This window comes from Blennius ocellaris (genome assembly GCF_963422515.1).
Source record: "Blennius ocellaris genome assembly, chromosome: 2".
NCBI lineage: Eukaryota > Metazoa > Chordata > Actinopteri > Blenniiformes > Blenniidae > Blennius > Blennius ocellaris.
Genome location: NC_137651.1, coordinates 5,079,060 through 5,092,095, shown reverse-complemented (window position 1 = coordinate 5,092,095; position 13,036 = coordinate 5,079,060). Strand labels below are relative to the sequence as shown.

General features: G+C 46.5%; 1 protein-coding gene across 1 annotated transcript; it reads right to left on the bottom strand.

The window, feature by feature from the left end:
• Positions 1 to 152: 152 nt before the first annotated feature.
• On the bottom strand, positions 153 to 13,036 carry brca2 (BRCA2 DNA repair associated; the record flags this gene model as incomplete). Its single annotated transcript, XM_080505629.1, has 25 exons — positions 153 to 533; positions 615 to 752; positions 1,235 to 1,491; positions 1,577 to 1,715; positions 1,809 to 1,975; positions 2,063 to 2,258; positions 2,347 to 2,459; positions 2,531 to 2,678; positions 2,757 to 2,912; positions 2,996 to 3,362; positions 3,738 to 3,908; positions 3,979 to 4,166; positions 4,247 to 4,437; positions 4,524 to 4,972; positions 5,405 to 7,922; positions 8,031 to 10,628; positions 10,724 to 11,290; positions 11,626 to 11,716; positions 11,839 to 11,897; positions 11,990 to 12,101; positions 12,211 to 12,239; positions 12,330 to 12,382; positions 12,473 to 12,536; positions 12,627 to 12,860; positions 12,982 to 13,036. 25 exons carry the CDS (start codon positions 13,034 to 13,036, stop codon positions 192 to 194), a joined length of 9,402 nt encoding a protein of 3,133 aa, XP_080361755.1. The 3' UTR covers positions 153 to 191.

Genomic DNA, 13,036 nt, shown 5'->3' with positions numbered 1-13,036 from the left:
GAACATATATAAATGCCTCTCTAAGTCAGACATTAGGAAGACTGAAGCACAGGACACCGTATAAAGACATGACACGATTTCACTGTTGGTAATTGCACTATTTTATTACAGCCGATGAAAATAAGAACAAGACAGTAGGTTATGTGCAGTTTGAACATTCAGTTGTCCCTTATGGTTTTGTGCTTCAGTGTTTACTCAACGTGCAGCGCCTGAGTGTCGATCATCGCCAGCTCTTCATCTTTCACCCACTCCTTCTCCTGCAGCGACTCGGCGGCTCTGGGAGTTGGTACAGTTTTTAAAGTGCTTGGTGTCCCAGACCTCCGAGGAGGATTGAAAGTCTTATTTACAGATGGAGAAGCCAGCGAGCTCATGTGGGAGAGCGGCGGTGGGGGCGGCATGTGAGACAGATAGTCCAACGCTCGCTTTCTCTTCAAGTTTCTGGGGTCTTTTTCTGAGGACGACGTTGCTGCAGGAGGATTTCTGCTGACGGGTGTGAAGGATCCAAGACTTCTGATGGGCTTATGTGACGTAACCTGCGAAAAATAATATTTGAGTTTTCGATTTAATACGACAATACATCTATTGACTGTGCCAGGAATCCACAGAAAGCTCACTCTGGCCATTGTGTCCGTTGTCGGAGTCGGTGTTTGTGGTTGAAGAGCTGCAGGGAAGCAGCTCAGTGTTCCAGACTTTCCTACTTGCATCAAGTAGGAAAGTTTCTCCTCAGCCATTTGAAAGAAGTTGGCTTGACACTGGAAAAAAGGCAGGAAAATGACTCACAAAAAAAACCCCAGTAAACTATTAGAAACAATCACGACAAGGCAGGAAAGAAAAAGGTTTCATGACATTTTGTATAAATGTAAATAGATAAATAATCTGAAAAGAAAATCTGATTTTCCTAATTTTCCTTTTTAGATTATAAACACATTAACCTATACATTCTAGTTGTAATTCCTTCAGGACGGCGGTGCCTGATTTACCAGACAGTCACAGTGAAGCCAAACTCTGGTGGATCTGCTCTCATGACTACACAGAACAGGAGCCTTCAAAATAAAAGCAATGGACCGTCTTCTAAGACCGCTCCAGAAATGGGCTTTTATGATTTTCTTTGACTTGCAAATGTGACTTTCACATGTCCAAAGTCTGGCTCCAAACCGCCGTATAAAAACATAAGGCATTTGGCAGTAAGACTAAACAGACATGTTTTTTTTTTTTAACTGTTTAAGCACTGTACCTGGAGCCGGGTTTTCATTTTGCCGAGGGATTCTTGGAGATGAACTTCTTTGGGATTTGTAGAGAAAACAGTCAGATCTCCGGCATAAACAACAGGCGTGGGACACATGGACTGGCCTCGCAGCTGCAGGTTGCTCAAAGCCAGCAGGACACGCGCTTTTACCACGTCTTCCAGACCCGACTGAGAGAAGCTGCCGAAACAGCGCACCTTCACAAAGTTCAGTTCCCCATCAGCCAAATAGAAAGCAGGAGAAGAACCTGTACCCGAAATAATGAAGACTTTATTCAGTAACCAGTGTTATCATGACGGAAATAACTAAAGAAAATGAAAAAGATCCTCTACCATGTTCGTCTATGACGCTGGTGACGCAGCCCGTCACGTCGACCTCGCCACAAAGCGGCTGGTAGTCTGGGTTGTGGAGATTTACAAAACTCGTAGTGACTCTTGGCTGGAAGCGTGCCGATAGCCAACCAGGAGAAGCCTAAATTATGAAAAAGTAAATCGTGAGAAAATCCTTCCACAATAAAACACTGCAGGCAAATGTCTTCATGTGCAACGTGCTAAAACTACAAGCCTGCAGGTCCTGAAACTGTGTTTTCTTTGTGCCGGTCAGCTGAACGCCTTCAATCCCGCTCCGCTTCTTTCCCTCTGAAGTGGTGAGGTTGTAGACTTTGTAACGACGGCCCTCCTTTAATAAACACTGGAGATCTGAGGACGGCCGCCAGAGATTCAACTGATAAACTAAAAACAAACAAACAAAAAAAGAGAAACACTTGTATGAAAGTTAGGCTCATCATATATAAGTCACATTAGATCAAAACAAGGCACCTTTGCTGGTTTGATCCAGAGAGTCTGCAACGCAAAGTCTCCACACCGGCGTGACGTCTCGTTTGGGACAGTTCATGTCGGTGTCCTCTGCCTCGAGAGCGCAGCGGAATCGCTCCTGCAGTTCAGTCTGCTTCTTCTCCATTAGAGAACGGCGGTACGTATGAAGAGCCTCCAACTGCTGTTCACTTAAATGAGCCTACGGCATGGAGACATTGGAGACGCTTGTAGAACTCGTGAGATCAATCATGTCAACAATCTGTTTAAAAAAAGAAAAGTCAAATCACCTCAAGATAAGCGGGGTCGTCTCCCGCTGCTTCATACAGCTCCTCTCCCTCCTGCAGAGCCGTAAGATCCTGATAACTCCTTGGCCGTCGTCTTCGTTGAGGTTTGCTGCTCCCTGAGGAAGACAACCAATCAGAACCTGCACAACACAAGTCTGTGGCTCGCCTGAGGGAACGTGATCGCCACCTTTCTCCTCCCGTTCAAATTCAGCTTGAATCTTGGCAAACAGGGCCTCCATAGATTTCTGCCTGTGACCGTTGTGTCGCCTCGCCTCCTTTTCTTCTGCGCGGACAGAACGAAACACGACGCCTCCGTCCGCTTTCCTCTCCATCCACTGGAACACGAGCCGAGACGAGAAGCGTGAACCTTCGTGATTGACAACTGACATCATGGCAGAGGGAACCGGACGGACCTGCACGGGGTAACTCCTCAGTAGAACAATGTCAACACAACCCACTGGACCCCCGTTGCTGAACAGACAGGAGACGGGAAGCAGGAAGGGCCGCGGGTCCTTGTAGAAGCCCAGCTTGACGGCCCAGCGCACCGGCCTGCAGCTGTTTGCGCAAATCTGAAGACGCGTATATTCAAGAGAACCCGTCATCTGGTTGCCTGGTTGGATTCAAAACAAGTTGTGGACTCCAATCTAAATACCTTTAACATGACGGACTCGGGCGCCTCCAGAGGTGGACGAGCGTCTGGTGACCCCAGCAGCTGAGCGCCGTGGACGATCAGCTTGCCGCCGACGGCCAGTCGACCCCTTCGGAGCATGGCGGTCAGCGGTTCGTCCAGCTGGGCATTGATGGGGTACCAGCCATCGGTCAGCCGGACGACGGCACCTGGAGTCTGGACCTTGGCGTCGCCACCTTGTGGAGTCTTGGCGTCATTGTTGCTGTTGGCGGAGGGACTGGCGGAGACGATCTCCGAAACGCAGAGGACCAGGGTTTTAGCCGCCGTGTCATCCTTCTCCAAAATCTTCCTCAGGGCTGGCCTGCGACTGTGGTCCACCTCCACATCGTACCTATCAGAACGCACAGACGGTGACGCAGAACGTGCTTTAGTCAACAATTGATTCATTTGTGGGATCAAAGACTTTTATTTTTGCAGTAAATGTATTCAAGCTATTGGATGAAGCAAAGATATTTTTCTGGTCGCAGCAACATCCAGTGTGAGTAGTGCTGGGTGGAATATGGTTTTATACGTCCAGAAATGAAAAAGTCAATTTTGTATAACAAATGAATTAATATCAATTAAAAAAGCAAATTGTGATGACATCTACAGAGTTTACATTCAGTTCAGAGATAATTGGACATTTTACCTGAGCATGATAAAGAGATTAAATTATCTACAACTATGAAAACTCCACTCATCTGTGGTGACCTCCACAATAATGTACCTGTACTTGAGTTGCAGGAGGACCTGCTCTGGGGTGAGGCAGCGGCTGCCCATGGTTTCTGGGAAGGATCTCTCCATGGAGGCCTGCTTCCACACGATCCACCGGTAGTGATTGTACACCCAAGCCTCACTGAGGAGTTTCGGATCCACACCTGGGGTGTCGCATAGCGCTCTGCAGACAAGGAGGGAGGCTCACAGGCCCGTCGATTCGCAGATGAGTTCACTGTGATTTCACCAGATACCTGTAGAACTCCTCCTTCCCCGCCGTGCCGTCGTCGCTGGGGATCAGCCAGCCTCCATCGCCGAGCTGGACACCTCCGCCCTCTACCAACGCCTCTCGTTTAACGAACTGCGGCAAATTGAAACGGAAAGACTCTGCGGTCGCACTCGTGATCTCACACACGTGCCAGTGAACTCCAGAACCGTAGAGCTGAAAAACAAGAGCACATAGACGTGAGAGGCATCGTTCACACGAGTGAAGGAAGCGCAGCGTGGCCGTTGCTCCCTTGCCTCTGTTGGGGTGTGTTTGGCCGGAGCTTTTCCGTTCGCCGCGACCTTTAACGGGATCCTGGCCACTCCGGAGGTTTTGGTTAGAAACAAGCTTCCTGGTAGCGGCCGTACGGTTTGGCGCTTCTTTTTCCTGATCCTCATGTCCTGCATATCCCGTGCCAGCTCAGTGTTTAGTAAGTCCTGAATCAAATCTGTCAGAAAAGAAACTCCGACATGAACAGTCTCTAATGCAACGTTAGTCGTTTGTCTTAAATCGACTTGAGAAAGGTCTCGTTACCTTTACGTGTTTCATCTCCACATGAAGACTGTGTGTCAGAGCTGGCGGATCCACCCGCCACTGGAAGGTCTTGATTACTAGCCATCATAGCGCCACTTGCGGCGTCGGCCAGGACGGCGCCATCTTCACCGCGGTCCGTTTTCTTAGCGGGAGGTACAAAAGTGCCGCAGTCTGACGACTTCACAAAGGGACGTCCTTCTTCACCCTCGTCTTGCCGTTGGATTTCAGAATTCTCTCGCACATGAGCGCTTTGTTTTTTAAAAGGAGGGACAAACACAGGAGCTCTGGGTTTGTCCCTGACCGCTACGTTCCCACGAGTGTCAGTCCGGGCATTGCTGATGAAAGGAGGAACGAACGCCGCCATCTTGGAATGCGCCGATTTGTCACCTCCCGAGGTCGACGGTCGATTTGTGCTTTGTACTTTGTGTTCCACGTGGTTCTGACCGCTCCTGTGGAAAACAGTACACGTCAAGAGGAAGCCATGACCTGCCGCTGGAAAGCTTCACTGCTAGCTTGCCTGTGTGGCCTCGTGACGTTTGGATGAAGAGAGACGGTGTACTTGAAAACTCCTCTGTCTTTCAGGACTTTAAAAGAATTATGAACATAAATGAATCCAATAAGACAAAATAGTATTTGTAGATGATGTGTCACAGTGTCAGCGACATACCGTTTGGACAACTTTTCATTGGTTGTAGAGTTGAACTTCTAGAACCATCAACAGTCTTATCGAACTGTTCAAGCAACCGTCGTTTCAGTGGAGGCTGAGCTACATTATCTAAGAAAGAATAAGAATAAAAATAAAACCAAATAATAATTTAACCAGACTCATTAACATTGAACTATTCCAATAAAAGTGGTGCTTCGACAACAATACATTCTACTGATGGTCATACAGGCTCTCACCTGCAAGATCATCAAGGAGCAATGATCTTTTCCCTTTTCCTTTGTCCCATTTTGATGATCTTTTGCTGGAGTTTGGGCTTCCTGGAAATGGTATAAACTCTGAAGTTGGTGAAAAACTCTGGCCTGCGAGACTTTCATCCTCCAGCAAGGCCTTTGTGCAGTCGATGGCCTCCTGTGCAAGAAAATCCTGCTGAGTTTCTGTGCAGCCCGTGAGGTGAACCGACTGGAAGTTCAGCAGCGAGGAGTCTTTGCGGCAGCTCGACTGATTTACGTCACACTTCAACACGTTTGGTTGTTCCTGTCTGGACTCGAGATGGAGGTTGACGGGGGTGGCCGGGGTAATGTTGTCTTGACTTTTAATCGGATCTTTGCTTGATTCGCCTTTCATGAAACAACCACTTGAACTTCCTGCAGTTTCATCTGCATGCTCGGTTCCACGTGTCGAATTGAAAGATTTCCCTCCTAAACCGGCACATTCACTAAGAGACATGTTTTTATCACCGGGTGTGATATGATTCAGTTTGTTCTCTTTTGATGGATCTAAGTTGAGCGGATCGTGTTGGTCTGTTAGAGAGTCTATTTCTTCCAACACACGTTTGGCTTTCAGCAGATTGTTTTGAGACACGTGGACTTTTGTTCCTCCTGCTGTTGTGAAACCACTGAACAATTCAGGATTTTCACCACCGTCGAGCTCGTCATCTCTCGTCCTTGTACCTGAACCAGCTTGGAGATCCGCACTCGCACTGATGTCACTGAAAAGAGCTTTGGCTCTCTGCAAGGCCTTGGAAGAAACCGGCACTTTTTTACCACTGGCTGCCCGAAATCCACAGTTCCTGGATGATGGAGCAGGAACAGGAACAGGAACTTTGAAATGTGGAGCGGCTGCAACTATTTTATTCTCATCTTCCTCACTCAACAGAGTTTTTGCTTTTCTTAGAGCTTCAGATGAGACGGTAACTTTGTTTCCACCCGCGGTCTGGAATCCGTCACTTTGTGTGGGTGAAGTGTTTGATTTTTGTTTCACTTGTTTGTTGGCGTCTTCAGTGCCTCCATTTCCAGGATTTCTGGGCATGTTTATCTCTGTGCTGTGACCTGGTTTAAGATCTGAAAGCTTGTTCTTCTCACCACCGGAATTCATAGATGGCCCATTTTCCTCCTGCCTTACACTCATGTTATTTTTACCGTCCATATCAAAATCTTTGGTGAAACAATCTGCCTCCTCTCTTGCGTTTGTTGAAACAGAATCATCAAATTCTTTTAAAAAACGCTCTGCTTTCAACAGACTTTTCTGAGACACGTGGACTTTTTGTCCTCGTGCCGTTTTGAAACCACAATGCATGCCTTGCTCGCCGTCGCTCTTCTTTGCGTCTGAACCAGCTTGGAGATCCGCACTCAAACCGATGTCACCGAAAAGAGCGTTGGCTCTCCGTAAGGCCTCAGAAGAGACTGTCACTTGTTTACCGCTGGCTGCAACAAATCCATTGTTTCTGGGTGATGGAGCAGCAACTGGAGCCTTGAAATGAGGCCCAAGTCTCATGCTTTCATCCTCAACTCCTTCATATTCACCCAGCAGAGTCTCTGCTTTCCTCAGAGCTACAGATGAAATGGCAACATCTTTCCCGCTGGCCGTCTGGAATCCTCCACTCGGTGTGGGGAAAGTGTTTTTAAACTGTGTCTCGTGTTCATTTATGCCCTCAAAACCTGTGCTCCCACACTCTTTAGGAATATTTACAATGTCTCTTTGATCTGGCTTTGGTTTGGAACGGTTCCTCTCTTCAACGGCACGTCCACCCACAGGCTCTCCATTCTCTTTAGGATTTACAGGTATTCCATTTCCGCCATCCACATCAGACTGATTGATGATTATACTTGTTGAAACAGATTCAAATTCTTTTAAATGTTTTGCCTTGAATAGCTTTTTTTTAGACACGTGGACTTTTTGTCCTGCCGTCGTGAAACCACAATGCACAGTCTCAGTATTTCCACCATCCTCCTCCTTGTCCCTTGTCCTCTTTTCTGAACCAGCTTGGAAACCTGCACTCAAACTGATGTCACTAAAAAGAGCTTTGGCTCTCTGCAAGGCCTCAGAAGAAACGGCCACTTGTTTACCGCTGGCCGCCACAAATCCACCGTTTCTGGATGACGGACCAGGAACCGGAGCTTTGAAATGTGAAGTCGATGCAACGACTTCCCCCTCAACGTCTTCACACTCACTCAACAAAGTTGTGGCTTTCTTCATCGCTTCGCATGAAACAGGAATTGTTTTCCCACTGGCCGTCTGAAATCCGCCATTCTGAGGGTTTGCTTTTTGCTTCACTTGGTCATTGATGTCTTTGATGGATCCACTTCCAGGCTCTTCAGAAATGTTTACCGTCACCCTTTGATCTGGTTTGAGATCCGAGAAGGTTTTCTTGTTATGGCCAGTCCCATTAAGATATGCCTGATTTTCCCCAGTGTTTATAGGCATTGTCTTTCTACTGTCCATACAGTCTCTTGCTGAAACAGAATCACCAGTTTTTGATTTTAATAGACAACACTGAGGCCCCTGGACATTTTCTTCGACTGGAGGGTTCAAAACAGGGTGTATCGGTTTAGTTTTCTCACTCCAGCCTTGTTTACTGTCACTACTCTTTGTGTCTGCATTTGGTGAAGCGTCGATGTCACTGAAGAGAGCTTTAGCCTTCAGAATGGCCGCAGATGAGAGTGTGACAGGCTTTCCACTTGCTGAAGCAAATCCACCCTTCCCTGGCGGTGGGCCTTGAATGGCCATCTGTGATTGTTGTGGCTTTTCACTGAAGTCATCGACTTCATGACATTCACGCATCATCGCTTTCGCTTTCTTCAGAGCTGCTGATGAAATGGCAACTCCTCCACCACACAGCTGTCCAGCCTTCCTTGTGCTCTCTTTTTGACCATTTGTCTTGTACGTGTCCTCGGGTGTGGAACACTCATTCAATAGATATTCAGCCCTATTCATTGATTCAGTTACTTTCTTTCCACTGGCTGTGCAGAATCCATCAACCTTGCTGAATTCATTGACGGCAGAGGAATCAATATCTTTTGACTTTGCGCATGACGGGGAAGAAAAAGGCTTTGAAGTGGAAGACGGCTTTCCATGGTAAGACTCTGCTTTTTGTGCAGTCAGTGAACCGTTATAACTCGTACTGCCCATTTCTTCATTGTGTGCATGTGGTGTCTTTCTGTGATGTAGAAGTCGGGCGTTGACATTCCCAAAGTGAGAGATTCCACTGGTTTGGTCATCAGAAATGCTGGATTCCATCATCAAGTTATTCCTGTTAATAGTTTCAGCCACAGGTCCACTGCTTTGACCCCCTTTTACCAACATGCTACTGTTACGCTCCATTAGGTCACAGTCTTTGAAGAGAGCATGAGCCTGTTGAATATATTTGGCTGGAATTGAGATGGATTTCCCACTAGCCATGTGGAAGCCACTCTGACATGCCGGAGTGACCATTTTGCTGTTATTAAAACTATCAGTAGCATCTTTATCTGAAGGGAAAGACTCTGCCATGTTGGATAAACCGGTCTGAGCTCTCTCCTCAATACGGTGGTCAGCTTTACTGGTCACTTTCAGATCTTCTTTGCCGCCAATAGAATCCACGCTGCAATTGCGTTTAGAATCAACTTGACTGTCTGCTGATTTCACGTCTGTCAGCTTCTCTAAATCTGCGAATAACGCTCTTGCTTTGCTCAGGCCTGCTTTTGAGACTGTCAGAATATTTCCTCCTGCACTCTTGAATGCCACTCCTCCAAGCATGGAAGGATCTTTGCTCTCCAGCCTGCTCGGTTCAGGCTTTTCAACTCTGCGAAGGTTTTGTGGTTTAGTTGCAGTAACAGAGGTACTTCCTTCAGACGGGTGCACGCAAGACGAAGGTCCAGCTTGATCACGTAATTGAACTTTTCGCAGTGGACTTGGCACATTTTGAGATTCCCCCGTGACATTCGATGCTCCACACTTTGCTTTATTTGCTGTGGTTTTGTCGGGCGTCAGGTGCCTCTCGGCATCCGAGGGGAAGCTGTCGTCAAAATCTATGCCGGTCAGAAAATCGGCGTCAAGTTCTTTGTCAGTTCTGGGTGGTGAAGTGACATGGCCTCGTGAATTCATCTCACTGGTTTTCAACTGTGTGAATTCAAACTGGCTTTCAGCCTCCTCCAGGAGCGTGCACAGCTCTGTCACATCAGCCTTTTGCGACTCCGTCAACTGGCAGCTGGTGTCCCCCGCTCCCTCCAAAGAGGGCAACTGGTTTGAATTACAAATTAGACGTTCTGATTTGTTGCTTCTGCTCATTTGCTGCTTTATAGCACCGTCACTTTTGGCGGACTGACTGTTTAAAGTCTTTCCAGATTCAGTCTCTTCAAAGAGAATCTTGGCTCTCTCCAGATTGGCTGAGGAAATGTGTATTCCCTTATTTGAAGCCGTCTTGAATCCGGATGTGTGGAGGGAAGGCTGGGGTCTGCTTGTTCTCTCAGTCAGACTGCCCCTCGGCTTTTCATTTAACAGAACGCAATGATTGTTATCGACAGTTGCACTGTTTGGTAGCCGTTTGGCAGTCAAACTTCCTGCGTCACGAGGGTCCTGTGTCCATCTTTCCTCCAGTTGGGTTCTCAGTGTATTACACAGCTTGATTACAGCAGCACCATCAATATTTACTTTGTTATCCTCTTTGTTTGTCGATGGAAAAGTGGAAGTCCCATGGATATCACCTTTAGAGCATAGGTGACTGAGAAGTGTGTTCCCTGTGCAGGAAGGAATGACTGACGACGGGGGCATAGGAGTGATATCTGCAACAGCGGACTGGAATCCACTGTCCATCGCGACGCCTTCGTTAATGGAGTAAATGTCATCAGTGAGAGAAACTGTTTTACCGTTACTGAACCCGTCAAACTTGGCCTGAAGATGTTCACGTCTTGTTTTCTGCTTGGATTGCTTCACAGCTGACAGACAAGCTAACGGGGAGAAGTGACTCTGGCTGTCTTCTGTGACTTTGTGCATTTTATCAGAGTCTGAAGTTTGACTGAAGTCCTGCGCGAATTCTTTGCAAAGCTGTGACATGTCAAGATCTTTGGCTTGTACAGGTGGAGGAAGATTTTCCAGAGCAACACTTCCCTGTTGTTGCGCATCAGTCTTCTCTGAACTGGAACCAGGAGCCTTTCCCAGCTGCTTGACATCCGGGTGTTGCCCTGCAAGAGGCAGTGATAAACAAATGAAATGTTATTCCTATTGCGTGGTATTAACAGAGAAAACATTTTTCTTGCAGGAATGGGAGATATCCTACCAGAATCCATCATCTGAGTTCGACTGTCTTTGCTTTGAACTTGTTGTTTCGAAGCTGCAATAGTATAAACAAATGTTCTCTTTTTCTTTGTGAAACCAGAGGCTGAAGCCTTGGCGGGCGGTCTGACAATGCGGCCAACATCGGAGTCACTCCGCCATTGTTGTGCTGAAGCAGGAAGTTCCGACAAACTCAAGGGAGACCACTGGCTCAGTCCGTGATCTGCACTGGGTGCCGGCGAGTCCGAGGAAACGCTTTGAGTTTTGTGATCGACAGGTTTGCCTCGACCGGACGCAGGGTTGTTGGTCGCAGCAGGTACGTGTGCAGAACTCGGACTGTGTTCTTTGGTCGTAAAAATCTGCTTGGGCCTGATTCTGTCGGGTTTGACTTTTCTCAGTGCTGAACCGCTGTTGGCAAAAAAAATGGAGGGGACATTCTCAGCTCCGTCAAGAACGCTTGAAACCGTGCCGCAGAGTTCTCCATCTTCAACCGCCTCTGGCAGCTTCTGTCGCCAAACGCCACCACTCTGATTTGGAGAGTCAGCCGGTCCAACCTCAGGGGAGACGGCACCTGTTGATTACAGAGCAGTATTCAGCATGTGGGGTCGAGTTTTATCCATTTTATTACATGAAGGTTTTTGTGATTCCATTTTTCATACACACATACACGGTATGTGACACCTCACTGCAGCTAAGGCACCAGTACATCCTTTTAAAGTAGAAAACCATTGATGTTTTCCCCTCATCCTTTAGTTTTTTTGCTTAAATTGCATTCGGCGAGAAGGACGCCCTCACTGTGTTGTTTTTACCATAAGTCCCTTTTAGTTTTCATTCAGGAATGTATTTTACGTGTCAAAAATGCTGGATAACTTTTCATTATAACCAAATGGCTTCAAAGATCAGTACCTTGTTGAGCAGGTGGGATTTCGCCGTTTAGACATGGTGTCACTTTCGCAGTTGATGGATTTGAAAGAGAGGGGAAAAGCTTGCGGACGAACTTCAGACAAAATGTGAGAAACAGACAAAAGAAAGCATTTGTTAGTCAACATTTTTTTTTAAAAACACATTGACAAATGAAATGAAGCCTGGGAACATTAAAAAAAACAGCGATAAACTTACCACAACATCTTTTTCTGCAGAAATACTCACTGGGCAGGGGCTTGCTTTGTCATTTTTAGCTGTAAATAAAAAAAACAAAACACACACACACATATTACAAGGAGCATGGTGAGTGTTTAAAACATTGGGAATAACTCGTGCTCATGCTTACATAAAATCAGGGTGGAGGGAACAGCTGGAGGGGTGTTCAGAGAACTGGTCCAGGAAACATCAGGATTTATCTGTGCACCGAGGCTTTCAGAAATATGCTTGGCATAGCTGGTCTATTTACATTGAAAAAATAAATAGAGGCACAAGGTTGTAATGTTGTACAACTAAATGATACCGATGCAGACAAAGAGACACCATTCCTGACAGGCTGAATGTACTTACTGGGGATTTATGTGGTGTGTGGAGTAAATCTGGTTTTAGAAAAAAAAAACACAAACATAAATATACAAAAACCACTGAATCATGTTTTTTCTGAGGTACACCGAACATTACATACGTACCAAAGCTCATGTGACTCTGAGGGTGGAGTCCTCCATATTTTGTGTCAATGACCCTAAAAATACCAAAGAGTGTTCAAACTACAAAGAGCAACAGACACATGTTTTTTATCTGATTCGTGATAAAAACTGTTAATTGGACTCACCCTTGTTTTGAAATTGGAAAGACATGTGGACTTTGTGTTGCCATCCATGGTAATATTCCTTTTTCTAACACGTATCAGAAAGAATAGTTATTGTTGGATACAATCAAAGGAAAAAATTAAGTAATACATTAACAAACAAACAATCCAACCATACCTTGTTCTGTCGTGAACGACCGCTCATCCTCAGTTTGGGGTGAAACAATTCGACGGTGCCTGAAAACCTTGGGGGTTGAAAACAGTTGACTGTCCACTTCGGTTTTGTCTGAAGTTGGTTTAAAGTGTCCCTCCTGATTAGCACACAGGTCCTCTTGATCCGATACGGTTCCTTCATCGGGACAAGCCTGAGCCGTCAGCACCTCAAACCAGTTCGGGTCCAGTGGGCCCAACTCTAAAAGGACAAGCCAGGAACAGTTGTCCACCATTTACACAACCTCTTCACTCATTGATTCTCTTGTACAATGTTGACTGCATTGTGTGAACAGTGCTGATGCTTGTGGCGGTAAACTCACCTTTCCAGATCTCATCTTTGAATGTGTCGTACATGTTTTTGGAGGTTAAATCCAT